Source organism: Vanessa atalanta, chromosome 10 (genome assembly GCF_905147765.1).
Source record: "Vanessa atalanta chromosome 10, ilVanAtal1.2, whole genome shotgun sequence".
Taxonomy (NCBI): Eukaryota; Metazoa; Arthropoda; class Insecta; order Lepidoptera; family Nymphalidae; genus Vanessa; species Vanessa atalanta.
In genome coordinates this window covers 499,875-516,476 of record NC_061880.1, presented here as the reverse complement: position 1 = coordinate 516,476, position 16,602 = coordinate 499,875, and the positions used below count along the sequence as shown (strand labels likewise).

General features: G+C 33.4%; 2 protein-coding genes across 3 annotated transcripts; both read right to left on the bottom strand.

The window, feature by feature from the left end:
• Nucleotides 1-3: 3 nt before the first annotated feature.
• Nucleotides 4-8,237, bottom strand: LOC125066755 (regucalcin-like). Of its 2 annotated transcripts, none has more exons than XM_047675007.1 (6): nt 8,174-8,237; nt 3,072-3,228; nt 1,714-1,914; nt 1,208-1,423; nt 753-865; nt 4-441 (listed from the first exon to the last, which is right to left on the bottom strand). In XM_047675007.1, exons 2-6 carry the CDS (start codon nt 3,226-3,228, stop codon nt 217-219), a joined length of 912 nt encoding a protein of 303 aa, XP_047530963.1. In that variant the 5' UTR covers nt 8,174-8,237; the 3' UTR covers nt 4-216. The 2 variants fall into 2 exon arrangements, with proteins under 2 accessions (XP_047530963.1, XP_047530964.1); XM_047675008.1 differs by lacking the exon at nt 8,174-8,237 and adding an exon at nt 7,194-7,246.
• Nucleotides 8,238-10,496: 2,259 nt separating this feature from the next.
• Nucleotides 10,497-16,092, bottom strand: LOC125066975 (WD repeat-containing protein 6). Its single transcript, XM_047675316.1, has 7 exons — nt 15,919-16,092; nt 15,554-15,846; nt 15,289-15,474; nt 12,475-14,849; nt 11,722-11,856; nt 10,949-11,220; nt 10,497-10,875 (listed from the first exon to the last, which is right to left on the bottom strand). Exons 1-5 carry the CDS (start codon nt 15,980-15,982, stop codon nt 11,787-11,789), a joined length of 2,988 nt encoding a protein of 995 aa, XP_047531272.1. The 5' UTR covers nt 15,983-16,092; the 3' UTR covers nt 10,497-10,875; nt 10,949-11,220; nt 11,722-11,786.
• Nucleotides 16,093-16,602: the final 510 nt, after the last annotated feature.

Genomic DNA, 16,602 nt, shown 5'->3' with positions numbered 1-16,602 from the left:
ATAAATTCATAGTTTACAAGTGGTCCTAGTTGCCTTGACGATTGAAGAGACAGAAAATAAGTTTTTACTTGTTCTTCTTACTTCAGATTAGCACGTTTCAGAATGATGGAAATAATAATATGTCAAACTATTGTTATCGTCACTTTACGTTCCCGTCACACAGGAACAACGTGTAAAATGATACGCAACATGTTGTTAGTATTATATAATATTTATTCATTGCACCCTGACGCCACTGGCGGGCAGGCCCCGCGCCCGCAGGCCGCTCACCCGGAACAGCGCCCCGCAGGGAGGCAGCTGCTCCTGTCCGCGGTTCATGCAGGCCGACGTCACGTACAACTGATCGAGTGACGGCCCCCCCCACGCCACGGACGTGGTCTGTAGCGCCGGGGTGCGCACCTTCTGCAGGAGAGCGCCCTTGTGGGGGTCGATCTTTAGCACCTGTCGAATTATATATGAATTTAATATCTTCATTCATCATCGTAGCATTACATCGGTTTACATCGGTTCAGAAAGAAATCTGATAAAATCTTCATTTGTAAGGTTTGAAAGTTGGACGGAATAGCTGATATCGATAGATACAGTTATAGAGTAGGCTTGATTTTAAAACAGTTAGTTGTGCAACTACAACAGCTCTATTCGACATTTTAGTTTGAAATGTGTTTGTTATTGGTCATATTTGGTAACCTTGACAGGATGGTAGGATGCAAGCGGGGACTCAAGCTAAACTCCATAATAAAAGTAAAAATTACCTGTGAACCATCGAAGTTAGCGACCCACAGGTTTCCGTCTGAATCGATGGTCATGCCGTCGACGATCCCTTCGAGGCCGTGGTCCTTGTATTTGAATACCAGTTTAGGATTTGCTGAAATTTATTTTATTTATTCTAGAATAATTAATACAGAAATGTTTTTCGATTAACGATACGAGGAAAGATGAAAGGTTCTTGTACTTATTACATTTTTTGGAATTAGTCGTAACGATGACAAGTGACCAGATTGGCTGATCACAAATCTCACTACACACCACAAATCTCTGCGTTGCAGCGGGAAATGACAAAACGTTGCAAATATTTGTCTATTCAACCTTGTCAGGTCTGGCGACATTATTTGCAGGACATTGGGCTTGTAGGGGAAACGAAACTATTTTTAAATAATTTGTCAGGTTGGTAGGACCAAATAAAAAAATGAATTGAAGTTTCACTCACATATGTTCCCAGTTTCGATGTCATAGTCATATCTGCGTATCGCGAACTCGAAGGAATCCGCATAGTAGAAGGCCTTCTCTTTTACGTCCCAACAGAGCCCGTTGGATATGTCGAGGTTTTTCTCCAGTTGGTGCACCGACCCGTCCGGGTCCACTCGGTACAGCGCTCCCTTCTTGAGGTGGAATTTACCGGGCTCGTATTCGTGTCCCATTGTACCTTGACATTAATACTTTACTTTTAGAGAAAATTCTTTTCCAGAAAAGTTACATGATTCTCTAACAACGATGGTTGTTTGTTGTATCATCAATACAACATAGCGCATTTGCCAACGTAAATAATTTGGTCGAGTGTCTTTGTAAAAAATATTTTCCCCACACTCACATTTTTTTTAATTGCAATTATAATAAAACTTAACTGTTGAATGGAAAACCAATAATATAAGCTAATGATGAATTTACATACATAGAAGTAATTTCATCGCAAAATGAACAAAGGATGTAACTAACCAACGAATAGACGTCCCCTGGGGTCCGCCTTGGCATCGTTGATCCTGTTGTCGGGGTTGTGTTGATCAATCTCTGCAATCTGACGTAGCTCCTGTGCCTCTCCTCGTCCGTCCCATCGCACCACCACCACGCGTCGCTTCAAGCCCACCACGAATTGGTCAAGGGTACCCTCCACTGGGATTATGAAGCCGGGCATAGCATCTTTAAGAATTAAAAATGTATAATTCAGTTATGGACAGAAAATCTTGCTGGTCTACGAGGTCTAAGAACTCTTAGTCAGCATGTTAAAAAGTTAGTACGGCTTTTGTCAACAATTCCTAATAAGAACCTTGAAGTTTGTGTATTGCAGTGTTTAAATTTCTGTGCCTCGGAAAAAAGTTACGTTAGACCATCGGTTGCAGAACTCTCTCTGATCTATCGAGGATTGCCGTCCCATCACGTTAGAGTAAGGGAACAGTAAGTGCGTCTGTGTTTGGACACACATTTTGATTTCCGTTGAGAATATGGCTTCCGTGAACATCAATAAAAGAAATGTAGCCATGTAATGAAATTGTTTTATATAATCAAATTATTGATAAAGGCTTCGATCATATATAAACTATCTTGATTATAATTAGATATAGGACAATTAATCCTTATCAATTCGTTTTAATCTTTATTTCCACTAGAAAGACTATCAACTGATAAAACAGATTATTTAACGGCTTATTTATCTTACGTGCATAATTACTGACAAATAATTATTAATAATATACGTTTTTTTTTCATATAAAAATGAATTTCTTTTTGGGGAAGTCATTGGATATCTGTAGGTCATACTGAACGGATTTAATCTGATAACCAAATCAGTTATTTAGAATTTTAATCGTGGAAATTCATTGTCTATGACGAGGTCGTTACCTACTATTAGGAGGCCCATTTGTTGTTTTGACATAAATAATAGTATAAATATATATTTTTGCTTGTTTACGATATGATTTTAATCCATTGAAACTTTAGCCTCAAATATTTTCATTTTCTTACAGCGTTATATATCCACAACATATCCACAAAAATAAACGTAAGTATTTTATGAGATTTATTTTTTAAATGTTACAATACTTCCTTACTACCTTACTTTCAGAAGTTGATCCGTTTATTTAATAATATATGAAATGCTTATTAATGTTTTGACGTACGTACGTTTACTCGTTACGTAAAAATTACTATAATACTTTACAAAAATGTAGAAAGCAGATATCATTAAAATAAAATTGACCAAAACGAATTGTTTCATTAAAAAACTTAACAATCTTTGACGATTGAACTTGATCGAGCATTGTTTTTTTGACAAACTGTCGTCTGATGATAAAACTTACCAAGTTTAGCTCTGGTGTGCTCACCGGTTGCCGGGTCGTACTTGTGAATGGTCTTGTCGAATATGCTCACAAAGAACAGCGCCTGGTGATCATGTGACCAGTGGGGGCCCTCGCCCAGCCACACGGGTTCCGTCACCGCAGTTACTTCGGGCTCCATCTGACGACAAACACGATCGCATTCTTAATTCAGATATCTGGTTTGATATTACCTAAATATAAAATATTATGATGTCTTATATCTTCAAGACTTTAATTAGCTTTATTTCTTATGGATTAACAAATTAGTAATGACGGATGCTTTGATTTATCTCCAAAAGAATTTGTTTGTTATTATTAATTATTATCATTACTATTAGGTTATTGTCTTGTTTAACTACTACTTAATCTACTTATATATTAATTATTATCAGAGTGTCCTTCGGCTTATATCTGTCTCATACATAGCCTTCTAGTGTACTAATAAACATATTACTTAATAGTTAATCATAAACAAGAGATTTAGTCATAGACAATTTTATTTTTGATATATTACTAACGCTTTTAAATGACACATTGATTCAAAATATGGATCAAGAGGACGAGCAAATGGGACATCTTTCATCATCCTTTCGACCTTGGGAACTAAGATGTTATGTCCCTTGTGCCTGTAGTAAATATTGTCATTTCTATACGAAAATATTCATCCACGATTGGTATAATGTCTATTCCTGTTAATCGAGGTGTTATGTCTATTTTGAAAAATAAAAAAAAAAGTTAAAGAACGCCTGTGTGTGAAAGGTTATTTATTATACAATTATAGAGATTGTCATGGTTGACGGAACAACTTGGGAGTAAATGGATCGCCTCCTAGCTATTTATTTTATGATATTGAATATTTGTAAATTTGACAAAACATCTCGATAAATTATTTTCGCCGGTTCTCTTGTATTTTCTTTTCCGAACCGATGGTAGTGTTTGGCTTGAAAGTAAATAAGTAAGTGTCATGCTTCTATATTTAATAAAGGAATTCGTTTGATTTGACATTAACTCACTATTACCTGTTATAATTGTCACAATCGTAATCACGATAATATGATATAAAATTGTGTTCAATAAGAGAACAAACAGTGTTGTCATGTCATTATTCTAATCAAATTGTTATCTTTTTAATGTTTGATACTTGACTATGACTAACAATACAAATCTAAAAAACTGTAATTTTCAAATCCTGAAAATTCATCAATATTATTAGCAATATACATATTTATTTTATTTAATATTTGGGGGTGAATATGACCTAATAATAATTATTTAATTTGTTATTTAGTAGGCGACCAAATATATCATAGACAAAAAGTATTATTTTTTAAATTGTAACTCACATGGTGATGCCAGTCGATGATTAAAATTAAAAAACACAATAAATATATGAGATTCTTACATTATTTTCCGTTATTTAAATTCAGATGGCTTCTATAATAGACGTTTGAATTTATCTTCAAATTTATCACTCTATTTATATAAAAACACTACACAGTTTAAATACACGATAACATACAACATTCTTATTTCGTTATAACACTTAACTCGAATGAATAATTTAAGCAGTTATAACCATGTGTATAATTCTCAATATACCAATTCTATACATCCTCATAAGGTGACGCAAGCGTACAAGGTCAGCCTACTAGCCAATTGCAACGCGCGGCAAGTCGATTCATCGCGAAATCGAAACTTGCGCATAAGAAATAATTTAATTACTATATGTAATAAAAATAGTTTCCTAGGATTGAGTTTTGATAGAGTATTGGTCTGCAGTTATTGAAGGCAATGACTTGTTATCCTCTGAACTAGAATATGCTTAGCACTTATTCATACACGCCGTCGATAAATCAATACATGAGAGAGAATAATAGCCAACATATCCAGGTTTTCTTGAAACGTTTTTTTTTACTGCCGAGCACGAATTAAGGTAAACTTTGATTTATTAACTAGTAAACAAATTTAAAATGTGGCAATAATAGAAAACTACCACGCATAGCTAATCGAATAAAGGCTCCGGTGCGGTGTTGCATTGAGAAAAAATCGGCCTGTCCTAATCAATGAATCACTATATTCATTGATTTAGGACAGGCCGATTTTTGTACTAATATAATTATTTTTATATATGACGTTATGAAAACAATATATTTGTTTGTGGGAGTCCCATTATTTTTCATATCGCATATCAACAAGTTGGTAAATGGTAATTTTAGTATTGCTAGTAAGGAAATATCATCTAGTATAATAAATAAATCATCAAATTGAATAATCTTTTTTAGCCGATACTACGGTTTTTTTGGGAATAGCATTAGATTCCAAACTTCAGTGGAGTCCTCATTTATCATTTCCGACAGGAATACTCAGCTCCGCAGCATACGCGGTTAGAAAAGTTAGACAACTAACTGATATTGATACCGCTCGTCTAGTATATTTTGGTTATTTTCACAGTATTGTGTCATATGGCATATTACTATATATGGTAATGCTGCAGATATTGAATCTGTTTTTATTTTACAAAAGAGAGCAATCCGCTCTATTTATAATATTGGAGCTAGAGACTCTCTCCGGGATGTTTTTAACAAAGTAGTAGGAATACTCACTGATGCGTCACAATATATTTGCAACAATATTATGTATATTCATATGTATATTCATGTATATTGATCATTTTGATAAAATCAGCGATAATCATGCACAAGAAGTAACGATAAGCTTAGAACGCCAAGTTCCGACTCCGCAAAGTCACTAAATCATTCTTGGGGCAAGGTCGCTTCTATAATAAAATTCCGCAGACATTTTTAATTTTGCCGTTTCTTAGATTCAAGTCAATTGTAAAAAATACATTGGTAAAGAAGGCATATTATTCGATACAAGATTATATTGATGATAAAAAAGCGTGGAGTTAATGCTTGTTGACTTCCAGGCAGGAGACGTAACATACATATATAATTGTATTTAACTAACATGACTGTATTTTTAGATGTTGAAAAAGAGTAACTACTGAGTTTCTTGCCGATTCTTCTCGGTAGAATCTACATTCCGAACTGGTGGTAGCTTTACTTTAAGTAGTTTTTTAAATGACAATTCAAAAGTGCTTGTAAAAGCCTACTTGGATAAAGTATATTTTGATTTGATTTGACTTAAAAAAGTCCTTCCTTTTGGAGGTCTCAGGTATACCGCACCGCCTTGCTTTTTGATAATTACGCCACTTACTGAGATAACAAAATTGAATCATTTTCTTCTAGCAATTTCTCGAGCGTCGCGTACATTATTTTACTTGGATACAAATTTGACATTGATGACGTAATGTAACCTTAATCTATACATAACAAAATTTGGTTTGTTTTTGCGACTTTGTTACACTTTATAGTTAAAGGTACGGCGCGTTGAACCGGTTCTGTCACTTAGTAACTCGAGTTTGAATGCTCTATGTTGAGTTGGAATTAATATTTAACGTAAGAAATTCAGATCAAGTTTTTTTTCCCGGTGTTCTAGTTGTTCGACTTGATGTTACGGCTACCACTGTTACTGCTCAGACGGGATGCTGAATCAATAACTTAATGACTAGACGAGTGATACAAAGATCTTTGTATATAACGTAGGTATGTTTGTTTTGGATTATTCTTCATTGACTTGAATACCCTCATTTCAATTTCTTCAATCCCTTTTTTTGATTGTCACGATTTAAACTTTACATTTTTCATTTCAATCTACAACGTTCACCTCTCTTTTTTAAGTCTGTTCTCTGTTCTCTAGAGTATCTAGAATCTAAAGTATATACATATGTGTATGATCCGAGACATTATTTAGAATACAGGAAAATAAATAAAACATACTAACGGTAATAAACACAACTATGCCTATAAATTATATACTAGGATCGTTACAGATCCAAATTATTTTTTATAAATGATATCGAAAGAAAGTCTTCTTTACAAGGTAAAAGAGAAAAACGTGAAGTTAATCGAAATGGTAAGATATTAGGTGATTTAGTTGAAAAAATATTATTTTAATCATGCGGTTTTTTTTACAATAATAATATAGTTCTAAATGTAACATTAACAATTATAAATGAGGTCTGAACCACAATCAAACTTTTACCTTCGTCACTTAATACTTGAGAAATGGGTCGCGACCTCCCCTCGCGGTGTCTGAAGCGCGACTAGTGTCTCCGGTCTCGTAAGTCTTGATTAACAGTGCGCTTTACACTTTTAAAACATCTGACGCACTCGCGTCCCGTCAATATTGTTTAGCTTCGGACTAAGTTTAGGTTTTAATTTTAAATAAAACTATCAACCAAACATTACACACAACACTCAAATATGAAGCGATTTAATTACTTAAATAAACTTATTTTTGTTATATTTGTTTCATAAGTTTTTTTCGAAAGTAGGGCGGACACGCCACGGTTATCAAGAATTTTTTTCGACTATACCTAATATGTGTAATGAAATTTGATATAAATACTATCGTATTCGAGTAAGACGATAAAATAACATATGGTTTAGTACCCCGGACTATTTAAATTTTAAATTTAACTAAGATTTGTCCGAAATTAGCTTGAAACATATATTTATCTTGACCCACCGCAAAGTTATCGATCATTTTTATCTTTTGGTACTTTTATTATTGACATAATTTTCAGTGCATTCAAATGTCAATGTTAAGATTTTTATTGATAAGGAGGCTGACGAGTGATGCTGCAAGATAGAGTATCTGAACAACGATACTTTTAAATATCCGGTAGTCACTCCTATCTAACCACACAAACATATTATTATTGAATTTTTATAAAGATTATATTTTAAGAAATTAAATTTTATTAAATTTTAAAAATTGCGATTTTTTTAAGTATAATATTATTATATGAAAATATATTTTATTATAATTATTATTTAATTTAAGATCGTTATCAAGTAAACGGCGATATATACTCGGGTAATGTAGTAAATTTAGATTAACAATTCGAACTGATGTTAACTTTAAATTTAAAGGACACTGGTTATCTAATATCATGCACAGTTACAACATCGATATAGGTAACTAACCTGTAAAAAAAAAAACAATAAAAATGGACTTACATTAAAAGCAAAAGAGAAAATCCACGAGCCGAGAAACCCGTCCTAAAGTCAAGATAAGAACTCACTGTGTACGGTGTAAGCATTGTTGTGATATTATATAGCCTCTCTATATCTAATCAGACTCTAACGCTCCATTATCATCCTACAGATTATATTTGAGCACTAAAGATAATTTAGTTGAATTAAATAATCTCGTAGTGGATCTTAACCGTGGATCGTGAGTTCCAATCCAGGCGAGGGATGTTTCCATTGAGTTCTTTGCGTAAATTTTATAATTATTTTGCGTGTATAATTTATCGCAAGGAAACTTGCATGAAATACTGGCAAAAAGTTAAGATATCAGAGGTTAGAGTTATAGGTTACAGAGATCGGCTTGACATTAGAACTAAACGAAACACTCAGCTATCTATCAAAATTTTTCTCTGGTCTTGTTCTCTGTCGTTCTAAATAATAATGTAATTATTCTTGCTGCTCGTTGTTTTCCTCCCCTATCACGACGAAGCAATGTGCACACAATAGTTTTACATCACGTATTGTCGATGACCGCATAATTAACTCCACTGCAGGTCAAGGTCGGATTATCCATTAAGCAGTGTATGCAGCTGATTTGAAGCCCCGCATCGACTAGTGGAGCGCAGCCCCTAGGGAATAATCCCAGAGAGAGATTGGGAACTAAGTAAATAGTATTAAATTTCATTGTTATTGGATTTTTTTAAGGTATATCTTTCTCCGAACCGAATAGTGTTATGGTATATTCGTAATATACTAAGAACATCGTCATTATAAAAAAACATTGCGTTGTGGTGGAATATACATCTTTTAGTAAGTTACGAAAGGGTAACGTGCATTGGATAGCGGCCCCAATGTCTTTAATGCAGTCCTTCTTCAGGTGATACACAGCAACTCATAAATCCTTTAAATTGGAACACAAAACTCGTCGAGTAATTACTATTATAAAATCATTTGATGTCCATTTGACGCACTTGTCATCATTATTATAAACTACAACCTATTAGCGACCAATCTTTTCCAATTTGTTTATCTATTTAAAGATAGAAAAAGGAAAAGATTTAAGATCTGAAAACATCTTTATTTTTACCTCATGACATAATATTCTATCAGTGTCTTTAGACTATTAACTGTAGACGTTAATAAAGTAATTTAAGCATGTTTAAAATGTGCGTTTTATATAATTATTTTTTATTGCTTTTAATTTATTAAATTTTTTTTTTATGTCTGATAACCGATTTAGTTTTTCCCTGGACGGTTTGCCAACATTTGCAGGCCTCCGAGCTTGAGTTTCCAAGGTAAAGAGAACCCCCTATTCCCGGCGACGCTTAGAGCGGGGGGAGAAGGTACGCATAGCATAAAGTTTTTCTGATCCTCAAATGCAATTGGAAAAAAAAATTGAATGCATTCTAGAAGAAACAATACATATAATTGTCAACATATAGAGATTAGATATTTCCTGTCACGATGAGCCGAGATAAATCTTCAGATAGCGAACCATTTATTGCCGATGATAATCTTCAAACCGTAATATTGTCTATATTACGGTTTGAACGGCTTATTATGTGATTATAAACAGAGTGATAGTAATAAAATTATAAATGCAACTTTGTAAATCGATATAATCTCCACGAAGTTAAGCTGCAAAGTGACATGAAATTTTTACTAAAATCAGTCGTGCTCTAAAAGTTCTCCCATATCGAATAACTACTATCTCTGTCCCGGACCTCAATGGTATCCATTTAATTTAATTCCGAGTCGAAAATATAATAGAATCACTAAAAATATTCAACGAAAGTCTGAATTATTAAGACTTTGATAGAAAATTCTTGAAGTATGTGAAAAATTAAAAAGATAAATTAATTAATACTGGACAAAGAAAATTACTTGGTGGTAGGGCTCAAAAGCAAGCCCGTCTACGTTCATCACATTTCCGGTTTGATGGATGAGTGAGCCAGCCAGCACAAACACAAGGAATAGCATCGTAGTTGTTGCCCAATGTTGGAGGCGCATTGGCGATGTTGGTTGTAAATTTAGATTAACATTTCTTACGGCGCCAGTGTCTTTGGGCAGTGGTGACCATTTACCATTCGTTTGGTCATTTTAGGTCTGCATACATATATTACTTACATTAAAATTGTTTCTTTTCATAAAGCCCCCTCCCCTCCCAGCCCTGGTTAAGCTAATCATTGAGATTCACTGACGAAACAAATGAACTAGTGAGGAGTAAGTAATGAATGTTAGACTTTTTTTATACTTTTAATCGATATATCACGTCATTCGGACTGTGGTAAAATAAAACTACTTGTTTTAAAAATATATATAACTGTGTAATTCCCAAATTGTCTATTCTGTCCATGTCATACAACAGTTCCGATTTTCTTGGTTATTACCGTAAATTTTATTTTCAGTTAAACATTTGTAAGTCGTCTTTCCTCCATAACGTACTTGTTGCGTTACTTGACGAGAGATGTCAGTGCAGTCATACCAACGATTGAACCTGCATCATTTTTCTACTTTGCTTGCAAACCTGTACATGAGTGAACATAGACAAGTGTCAGTGGTACTTCCCCGAGTTCGAACCCACTGCCATTTCGGCACACCCCTGTCTCCATTCCCTATCTGGATTTTTTTTAGGATTCCAAATGTGCTCGACGGGAGTTCTCGTTGTCAGTCCACCCTCACTATTTGTCCTAAAAATAATTGACAGGTTGAAAAGACAATTGAAATTATTACTAACAAAAATATAATGACAAGATATATCACCATTAAAGCCCCATCTCGGTTCTCACTGATCAGTCGCTATAACAGCCATCGAGGAGTATATTTCCAATTGATGTTTTGGTTTATCAGAATTTCTCAGTCATTATATAGTCATGTAATGATTATATCTTGCATTGTTCTATAAGAGACAGATTTATCCACTTTTATTATATCTGCCGTAAGAATTTCTTAGACAAATCCATCAGAGAAAACTTTGGGAATGGACATACAATATGTGGAGCCCTTGGTCGAGATTCGTCTCTCACATTTGATTCCTAAAATATCAATATTATTAAAACAAATTACAGGAAATGACATTAACAATTTATTTTAAACAAAGTAATTGTATTTTGACAATTGATACTAGATGACTTATATCTACATCCAGATGTTGATATACGTACATATATTTAACTAGTCGTCGCGGTCGTGCTCGCGGTTTAGAGGGTAGTCATTGGGTTAGGTTTGGTCACAAAAAGTAACATATGTCCGTTGGGCTTCAATCTTGCTTTATACAAAATTTCATCAAATTCGGTTCAGTGGTTTGGAAAGAACAAGACAGACAGACATATAGGATTACTTTCGCATTCATAATATTGGTATAGATATAATATTTTTTTTTTAATCGTGCATCAATCAAGTGAACTACTGAATTAAAGAGAAAATAATTTATTTTAGTAAATAATTTTGCTTTTGTAAGTAAGTAATTTTTAGACATGGCAACAATACAAATTACGACAAAATCAAAAATAAATTCAAAATTATACAAAACTTACGTATGTCGAAATCTGTCGACCTCTTATAGAGTTCGTCCTCTCAATCCAATTATGTTCTAATTTGCTTATTTGGTAGGCTTCGGTATTCGTAGAACTTCTATCCCCTTGCCGAACACACTGACGGTAATCGAATCACTAAAAATATTCATAATACATAATATTATATTTAAAAAGAAACAAAGTATTTGTAATAAGTTTCTCACAAAATCAAAATTATGGAAAATATTTTACTTTATTGTAAACGTATAGACAAGGCGAAAAATATTTTATTCGAGTCGTGTTTAAGGATAAATAGTCTGTGCCTTGTTGACACAACTGAAAGCAGTGGCGTAGCATAGGTCACTAGCACCCGGTGCGGATTCCAAATTTGCCGCCCTTTTATTTTTACAATCTATTATAAAAAAAATTGTAAATAAAGTTATTGAGAAAGCTTGCGCTTGCATCACCCATGCATAGAACCTGCATTGGTACCTGGGTATTTGGTATTTGGCAACAACAACAAAAAAATGACGAAAAAAACACTGAAAGAAATTAACTTTTTTTTCTCTAACTGCCAACTCCGCAGCGCCGCCCCCGGCAAAGTGCCGCCCGGTGCCCTACCCTCCGCTCCCCCCTACGCCACTGACTGAAAGCCACTAATCTAAGAACTGCTGTACGAATGAAATCAGAAAAACGATACGAGAATGCATAGAACCTGATAAAATATACAAACATTTCAGTGAACATGACAAATGAATTTGAGAGTGTACTCACATTGACGTATCAACGACGTCGAGACCGTGTATGTCAGACACGTCGCTGAAACGTTGAGAGTAGAAGTCACATTTGACTCCATCCGAAGTCACTGATAGCGTAAACAGAGTCAGTCTCTGATCAATACTCGTCGATATCATCAAATCTTCCATTAATTTGAGACCGGTTACTTGCGAACAATGATATTTGTCAGATGACCAAGAATTGATGACTTTCATTGAATTTAAAACGTTATTTTCAACTTGGATTACATTTAAGTGTATCGCGTTATCGTCTCCCGCCGTCGCTAGTAAGAATCTTGTATTATCAATTATATTTATATCGATACTGTTTATCCCAGATTTATTTGTTTTCATCGAAAATATCGGTTCGCTTGACAACATTTTTGGCGGTTTTTCAACTTCCCAAAATGCAACATCACCTCTAGTCGTGCAGGTCACAAGTAAAGTTTTGGTAATGAATTCAAAAACGTGTGTTTTTAATATACAAGTTTTATGGTACTTTATTTCCTGTACTGGATTTAGTTTTCTTTTATCAGTATTTAAGTTAAAGATCTGTATTGAAGCATCCGAACAAGCTGTGATAATTATAAAACCATTGTCTATCTTAATAATCTCCAAGTCCATTATTCTAGTCTCTGGATCAAAATCTATGGAGCAGTCTCTCCAATTTTTATCACCTTTTCTTTCTTTATCTGTGCCCTTTATGAGGTAATCGGCTAATTCTTCAGAAGACACTTTTAAAGCGTGATCTACTTCGAATGTAATTATTTTGGCGCATATTTGTGCTCTCCCCCCGGCTGATAGTAATAATATTTTATTTCTATCAAGTTGGTGAAATTTTAATGTTCTTATGCTTGATAGTTGTTTAAATACAAGTTCATCTTTAAGTTTTGAGTTCAGATCTGAAATCGATATTCTAAGTGTCGTATCTTCACCGCCTGATATGAACATTGTTGCCGTGCTGTCCTCGTTATATTTGTACGTCTTCAGGCAATTTATCTGCTTGGAATGTATACCGTTTATAATATTTTTGGACATTATTTTACTTAGCCGAAACTTTTCCGAATGCAGAGTATAATTTTTGAGATACAATATTTGAATGACTTCTTCGAAATGCTCATCAATTTTTTCAATGTAACGAACTGCGTCCCAGGACCTGTGGCCCCCACCACACGCCACTTCCAGAATTTTTAGATTATTTTTAACATCGTAAACTACAAAAGATCTCTCTTGAAAGCCACAGAGGTAATTCTCGTCTTTATCTAAAAACTTTTCAAGCCATTGAAACTCTACATCTTTACAATTCGTATATTTAATTTCATTAACGTCTTTGCTTAATGAAAAGTACTTGATCTTGCCGTCCCTACCTGTTGTTATTACTTCATTATTTTTTATTGTTATTGATGTAGTGCCGTATCTATCGTAAATCTTATCGAAACTTTTAACTGGGTTCCTACTTCCGTGGAAGTATACGTGAATGTGGCCACATCTATCTCCGACTACTAGCATATCTCTATTAGAACTGAGAGCGCTGGATGTCAACCATCGCTCCTTGCAAGGGGGGAGGTGGAATTCATCAACTGGTTCAATATCTATTTCTTTCGAAGCTAAAACTGTTATCAGACCATTTTCAGAGCAAACAACGAGGTGTCTATTTCCAGCCCAATGTAGAGAAAGAATTTTTCCTAAGTCTAATTTTGTATCAATAATTTTACGAATTACAGCATCACCTTTACAATTTTCTATGAAAATATCTAATTTCCCATTCATATCGGCGACTGCTATAATTTGTTTGCATGGAGATAAACTCAGCAACTTATATGTCGACGTATGATCTAAATGATGTGTTTGACTAGTTTTTGAACTTAAATCGTAGTAAATAAGTTCATTTAATTCATTCATAATTAGTATATTCTGTCTAGCAGTGAATTTAACTTTCTTTGGTGCATCAATGTTAATGGGTATAGTCTCTTTGTGGCCATACTCGGATACTAATGATAAGGGGTGTAGAATAACACTACAATCACCACCACCAGTCACAAGATGCCTGTTATCAGCATCTAAGGACCAAATACAAGAATTTTGATGAGCAAATATTTTCCTCAATAGTTTTCCCTCATGATTCCAGAAACATATTCTAGAATCTTCTCCAATTGATATAATTAAATCATTTGTAATATGACTGCGCATCACTCTTGCCATGTGACCGTATAGATTGTATACACAAGAAATTTTAGCATTATTCCAGTAACTTTTATGTTTGTAATTAACTGGTTCCTTATTAACAACAGTCCAGATTCTCACCGATCTATCGTCAGAGGTGGTCACGATTATTGCTTTCTCTGAATTATAAGTTATTGAAAATATTACACCCTAAAACATAATAATTATAAAACATCTACCCAAGAAACAAGAAATCTTATTATTATTTAATATAAAAGTTACATCAAGTAAAATAAATATTATTCCTTTATCAGTTTAAATAAAATTATTATATCATAAAGCTAAGCTTGAGGATGAACATGTTGATTTTACAACATTATTTAATACATCACTTTCTTCCACTGTGTTTAGACCATAATATCATATCTCTCAGTATAATTTAATGATATGTGATGGGCACCCATTGCCCAAATATCTCAATTTATTAAAATAATTAACTATTTATTACTTGATACATATTAAATTAAAACATAATTAATCCAAAATTTATTTTGCTACCGGATCAATAATTCAAATTGTTAAGCAAATATGTGATAAAAATTTAAACTATTTTAATTGATTCAAATAAATTATACGCTCATTAGCTTACCTTATGACCTTTCAAATGGTGCAGTGGTTTGTCATCACCGCACTGGTGTATAATGACCTCAGAGAATACAGTACCACTAAATACAAGGATATTGTCTTGTATGGGCAGCAGTAGCCCACTGTATAATATGGAATTATCTTTGCTTGTGTACTCTTTATCAAATGTTCCATTAATTATATTCCAAACCTATAATCATTTTTAACAAATAAAATAAAAATAAACTTTATTATTTTTAATTATTCAGAAACATTATTACGGTTTTTACCTGCACAACATTATGAGCTGTCAAAATTGCTAGTTTTTCCTTAGAAATCCAAGCCCCTGAATGTATCCAGTCGTTACATATTATAGGATATACTGCCTGCTGTTCCGAGACCACATCTTCCTCGCAATCAAAGGTCAATTCTATGATCGAAAACTGTTTACCTCCGATTATGAGAAATTTTGATTCACATTTCAAATATTCAATGCTGTGTATCTTTTGGCCTTTTAATATTTTAATTTTTCGAATAAATTTAGCGGAATCTTTGTTAAATATCTCTAAGGAACTTCCTACACCTAATAAAAATTATTATAGCGTTACAATTGGAATTACTCGTTAAAATACGTAAACATAACCTCATCTTTTACCTGCCAAAATATAATTATTAAAGAATTTAACAGCCGTTACGTCTGTACGCGTTAACACAGACATTTTACATTGGTAGATAATGTAAAATCTGTTTATTGCTTCTTTAAGTAGTACCTATTTTTATACAAATTCCTTCGGAAAATTTAATACATGTTAATAAATTGACAGCACCATGGGTATGTAGTTATATAGTTAATTATAATGACAATGACGTTGACATTTTATTGATATTCTTCATTTTTTTTTTGTTCATCTTTTTCGTCTTAATAAGGCAAAGACATCAATGTAAAATTATAATGCGGTACTGTTAAACTTTAATGATAATAGTGAGGGTAGATATTTCTTCAATAACTATTTCAGTGGCATCAAAATTGTATTTAGGCATTGATAGAAAATACAGGGTTTATTGTAAAAGCAAAAATACCCTAGGCATTAAAAGATAAAACAAAATGCGGCGAAGCAGAATGAGGCCCCCCAGCTTTTAGAAAAATGTAGTTATACAAGCTTTTTATATATAAGTGATTATGTGAATTTGAAAAAAGTCTTATCCGTTCGCAAAAATATCAGTACACACTAATAAACTATTAAGTATCAACGTAATGAAATTTAATATATTTTAAATGATACCAATGTTTATTATTCGTCATAAATATAATGCATTGAATGTAAATGTAAGCATAGAA

Coding starts and splice junctions, on each gene's coding strand:
- LOC125066755 (XM_047675007.1), bottom strand. CDS start 3,228: ATGGAGCCCGAAGTAACTGCGGTGACGGAACCCGTGTGGCTGGGCGAG. Junction 1,915..3,071: donor GCACACCAGAGCTAAACTTG/GTAAGTTTTATC, acceptor TAATTCTTAAAG/ATGCTATGCCCGGCTTCATA. Junction 442..752: donor CTAACTTCGATGGTTCACAG/GTAATTTTTACT, acceptor ATAATTCGACAG/GTGCTAAAGATCGACCCCCA.
- LOC125066975 (XM_047675316.1), bottom strand. CDS start 15,982: ATGTCTGTGTTAACGCGTACAGACGTAACGGCTGTTAAATTCTTTAAT. Junction 15,847..15,918: donor TAATAATTATATTTTGGCAG/GTAAAAGATGAG, acceptor AATTTTTATTAG/GTGTAGGAAGTTCCTTAGAG. Junction 14,850..15,288: donor ACCATTTGAAAGGTCATAAG/GTAAGCTAATGA, acceptor ATTATGTTTTAG/GGTGTAATATTTTCAATAAC.